The following is a 3,789-nucleotide window of genomic DNA, read 5'->3' on the forward strand; positions in this document are numbered from 1 at the left end:
TGGCCATTTAAAGTGTATTTTATTCCTGGTTAATGGTTTCTGACTGTTCCCTTATTGGGCGAGAACGCCATGACCTGTCAAGTCTTTGTTCCAACCTCGAGTGGAGTCCAGCTGGCTGGCCAGCGCGGGGGAGGAGTCTTCACAGCGTCCTTAGAATGTGCTGGCTCACATCTTCTCTGCCCCTTCTTGCTTTTGCCGTCTTAAGCCTTTCTGCTGTCATCAGCTCGGCCCTAGCTTCCTCAGGACTAGCATGTCCCTCTGCTGTGGGTAGGTTCTAGGAAAGAGGAGCTCACCTCTTAACTCCGGTGTGGGTGCCCAGCATTGCAAAGGCACAGGGAAGCTCTTGGGAACTTGGCAGTGATGGACAGGCTGGATCCCTAGCAGACTGTAAAAACTTTCAGTGACTAAGAGTGTACACACTTGTGACGTGCTGTCACAGGCCTAGTCTGGCTGCTGGCCCTTGTGTCCGGAGGTGACCCTTGCCCAGAGGTCCTTGGTAACTTCTGGAAATTGTTATTGCCTGCTGCTTGGGCTACACAGAAGAGTCCATGAGAGTGAATGTGGTGACCTGGTATGTTCCAACCCTGTCTGTGGGTCACAGCGTCAAACTCATCTAAGACCAGCAGGATTTTGCTGACTTACTTTGGTTTGCTGTGTTCATGTGTTTCTGTCATATTAACAAATAGTCAATTGCCGTCTATCGTGGTGTTTTGTGTGTGTGCTTGGAGAACATTTTTCTAGTTCTCTTGAAAAGTTTCTAATCTTTTCAAATTATATTTAATTGTTACTCCGTCCACTTAGTTCCCATTAGCAGCTGGCTATACCCCAGAATGAATGAGTGTGGCCTCCGTTGATGTAATTTATACCAAAACTGAAGATACTATTTGTTTTGAGCACAGGACTGAAGTACGGATGACACTATAGTGCATTTTCTTAGGTTTTCCTGAATCCCTAGTACAAGCCCCATGACATGTGGCTGGGTGTCCCCCCCACAGACCGTGGGCTGGGCCAGTGTCTCTCTGTGGGGACTGGAGAAAACTGTCAGCCACCAGAAGCTGCACGAGACACACCAGGGTGGTCCTGCTCTCCCTCCAGCCCGCGTACCTGCCAGGAGGGGAAAATAGTGTGCTTGTCAGCGAATGTCAGGGACTGCCCCTCCCAGCAGAAAGATGGATGATGCAGCTGCTGCTTTTGGATCATACATTGTGATGAGATATGTTTATTAATAATTATTTTTGATATAGACAAAAATTAATTTATATGAAGCTCCAAAGTTGTTCATAACTACTTTTCAAAGAACTCAGTATTCTTCATTATGAAAAATATTGTCCCTTTTGTTAGCATTTATTGAATGTCTAAGTTAACAAAATTACTTTCTTTAAAAAAATTTTTTTTCTTATTTTAGGTGGTACCTTCAGAAGTTTGAAGATTACCCAAAGTGCAGAAAAATTGTAATTCCGTTTTTGTTTTAATTATCAATGAAATTATCTCCAACTTGAAGCTTTTCAATGATGTTCCTCTGAAGGCTGTATGTATCATATCTCTGTAATTTTCCTGCTACTTCATTGTTTTTGAGACGTGCTCTAGGAATTTTCTTCCTAATAAATTTATAAGCTCCCTTCAGGCTGAAATGCAGGCTGAAGGACCATGCTGGATAACAAGTGGTCACTGCTGATGATTTTTCTAACTTCAAACTTAACCTCTTTGGACTATGTAACGCTAAGTGTGTATAAAACCAGAATTTACATCTGTCTTTGGTGGCCTCTGTGGAACGACAGATGTCACTGTCCCTTTTATGGCCCCCATGATGAGTCCTTCAAGGGCTGTGGAAGCTGTGTCCTCCTTCCATAAGGTGTCCCAGTAGGCCAGAGAAACCTGAGGAACCTGCTGTGTAGTCTAGTCCTGGCCTGGGGAAACTTGCCAGCCTTTGCTGGTGGTCACTGTGTGAAGATAGAGGAGCCCCAGCAGCCCATCTGAGACTGGACAGAGGCATCTGGTACTTGTTCTAGCCCAGCAGGTGATGTCACTGGGCAGGGGAGGGCGCCAATGGCAGCAGATAGGGTTTGTTAGTCCAGAAGCTGCTCTGTCCCACGCAGGTACTTCTGGACCCTCAGGTGGCAGTGCAAAGGTACAGCTCAGCCTTCACATCCTGGGTCACTCGCCGTGAGCCTTCACGGTTCTCTGATCTGACATGATTTTGCTGCTTTGATGCAGAGAACCTCTTGTGATATGGTGTGACTGTAATGAAGAGCAATGATTTTGCAGAGGAATTTTGTTACTGTGTGAACTCAGGCCCTTTTTCTGACCAAATAATAGTTTGAAACCCCAATGCGATAAATAGTGTGTCATCTCAGGAAACCTCAACAGTTATAGCCTATCTTGATGGACTTGGGACCCAGTGTTCTGAAAGGTTTACTTGGCCAGGAGAGAGGTGCTCATCTGAGCCCCAGAGAAGCTCACTGGGGATATGACTTCTGTCGACATCCCTTTTTTACTGGAACAACTCACATGTGCACAAGTCTGCGTTAACTCAAGACTGGATGTGCTTTACTGCTTGGCCAGAATTCACTGGGCAAATGATTAACAGGAGAAGAAATCCTGGCCCGTCTTACCTCTCACTGCCTTCTGTTTCCTAAAAGCTGTAACTTGTCATGTTCGTTACATAATAAAGGAGATTAATAAAATTACAGTTAAAAGCCCAGTGTTTGTTATCAGCGTTAAGGACTGTATCAACACTTGTGGGATGACCGCCTGGTCTTCAGCCCTCAAATCCGCTTCTCTGCATCTCTCTGGGCTGCGCATTCCTTCAGATTTCCTCAGGCTTCTTTACATAAATCTCAGGCTAGTTTGTTAAGGTTATTTTTAGACATTTGATCCTTTGTTGTGAATGAGAACTTGTTTCCTATCCAGTTTTTAATCAGGATAAACAAAAGCTGTTGATGTTTGTATGTTTATTATTTCCAGCTATGTCATAAAATTATTTTATGAATGCCACCTTTTTTTCTAACTTTGCAGTCATAATCACGTGCAAATATCCTGAATTTATGTTTTGCAACACTGAAACTGTTACCTTGGTTTGGTCATTGTTTGTGAGAACAATATTGAACAATCGAGGCAACTAAATCTCTTACTGTGCCTATTTTATAAACATAGGATAGGGTTTGATACCATCTGTGTTTCAGGCATTCACTGGAGGTCTTATAGTGTCTCCTGATAATGAGGGACTGCTGTAATTTCTCTTGTGTTTCATAATATTTTAATTTCTGCTTTTATTGTCACTCTTCTGATTTTGGGTGGCTATTTCTGTGCTACTCATACCTATTTAGAAGGAGTACTATATTTGTTTTTTTTCTAAGCAGGTACAGTTCTAGGATTTTTTTCTTTCTCTTTTCTTTTTTTTCAAGATGGGGGTCTTGACATTTTTGCCGAGGCTGGGCTTGAACTTGAGATCCTCCTGTCTCAGCCTCCCAAGTAGCTGGGACTCCAGGCACTCACCATTCACCAGGAGCTTTTAGGTTTGGGGGTGACATATTTCCTCTAAGTAACACTGATGCACTTCCTTATGCTGAATGATGTTCCTGTTTTTATTCTAAATAACCCCCACTTGTACTTTTTACTTTTCATCCACTTGGGGGGAATTTATTTAAAGTGTTTTTTCTCTTTCCCCTGTATGGATGTTGTAGAGATTATTTTGTGTGAAGTTTCTCCTTTGAGGATTTTTAGTTTTTCTTTGTAGCCTAAAAAAAAAAAAAAATTGATCACCTTTTATGACAATGAGGACAAGGTCCC

The 3,789-nt window shown here is 42.9% G+C and overlaps 1 protein-coding gene across 2 annotated transcripts in view; it reads left to right on the top strand.

Moving 5' to 3' along the window:
- Window positions 1-2,689, top strand: part of SRD5A1 (steroid 5 alpha-reductase 1) — a 37,248-nt gene extending 34,559 nt beyond the window's left edge. For both annotated transcript variants that reach the window (XM_023507553.1, XM_003800894.3), the window contains one exon: window positions 1,406-2,689. In XM_023507553.1, coding sequence (XP_023363321.1) covers window positions 1,406-1,472 — 67 coding nt within the window. In that variant the 3' untranslated portion in view covers window positions 1,473-2,689. The remainder of the gene's footprint in view (window positions 1-1,405) is intronic.
- Window positions 2,690-3,789: the final 1,100 nt, after the last annotated feature.

This window comes from Otolemur garnettii, unplaced genomic scaffold (assembly GCF_000181295.1).
Source record: "Otolemur garnettii isolate 467f Iridium unplaced genomic scaffold, OtoGar3 scaffold00188, whole genome shotgun sequence".
NCBI lineage: Eukaryota > Metazoa > Chordata > Mammalia > Primates > Galagidae > Otolemur > Otolemur garnettii.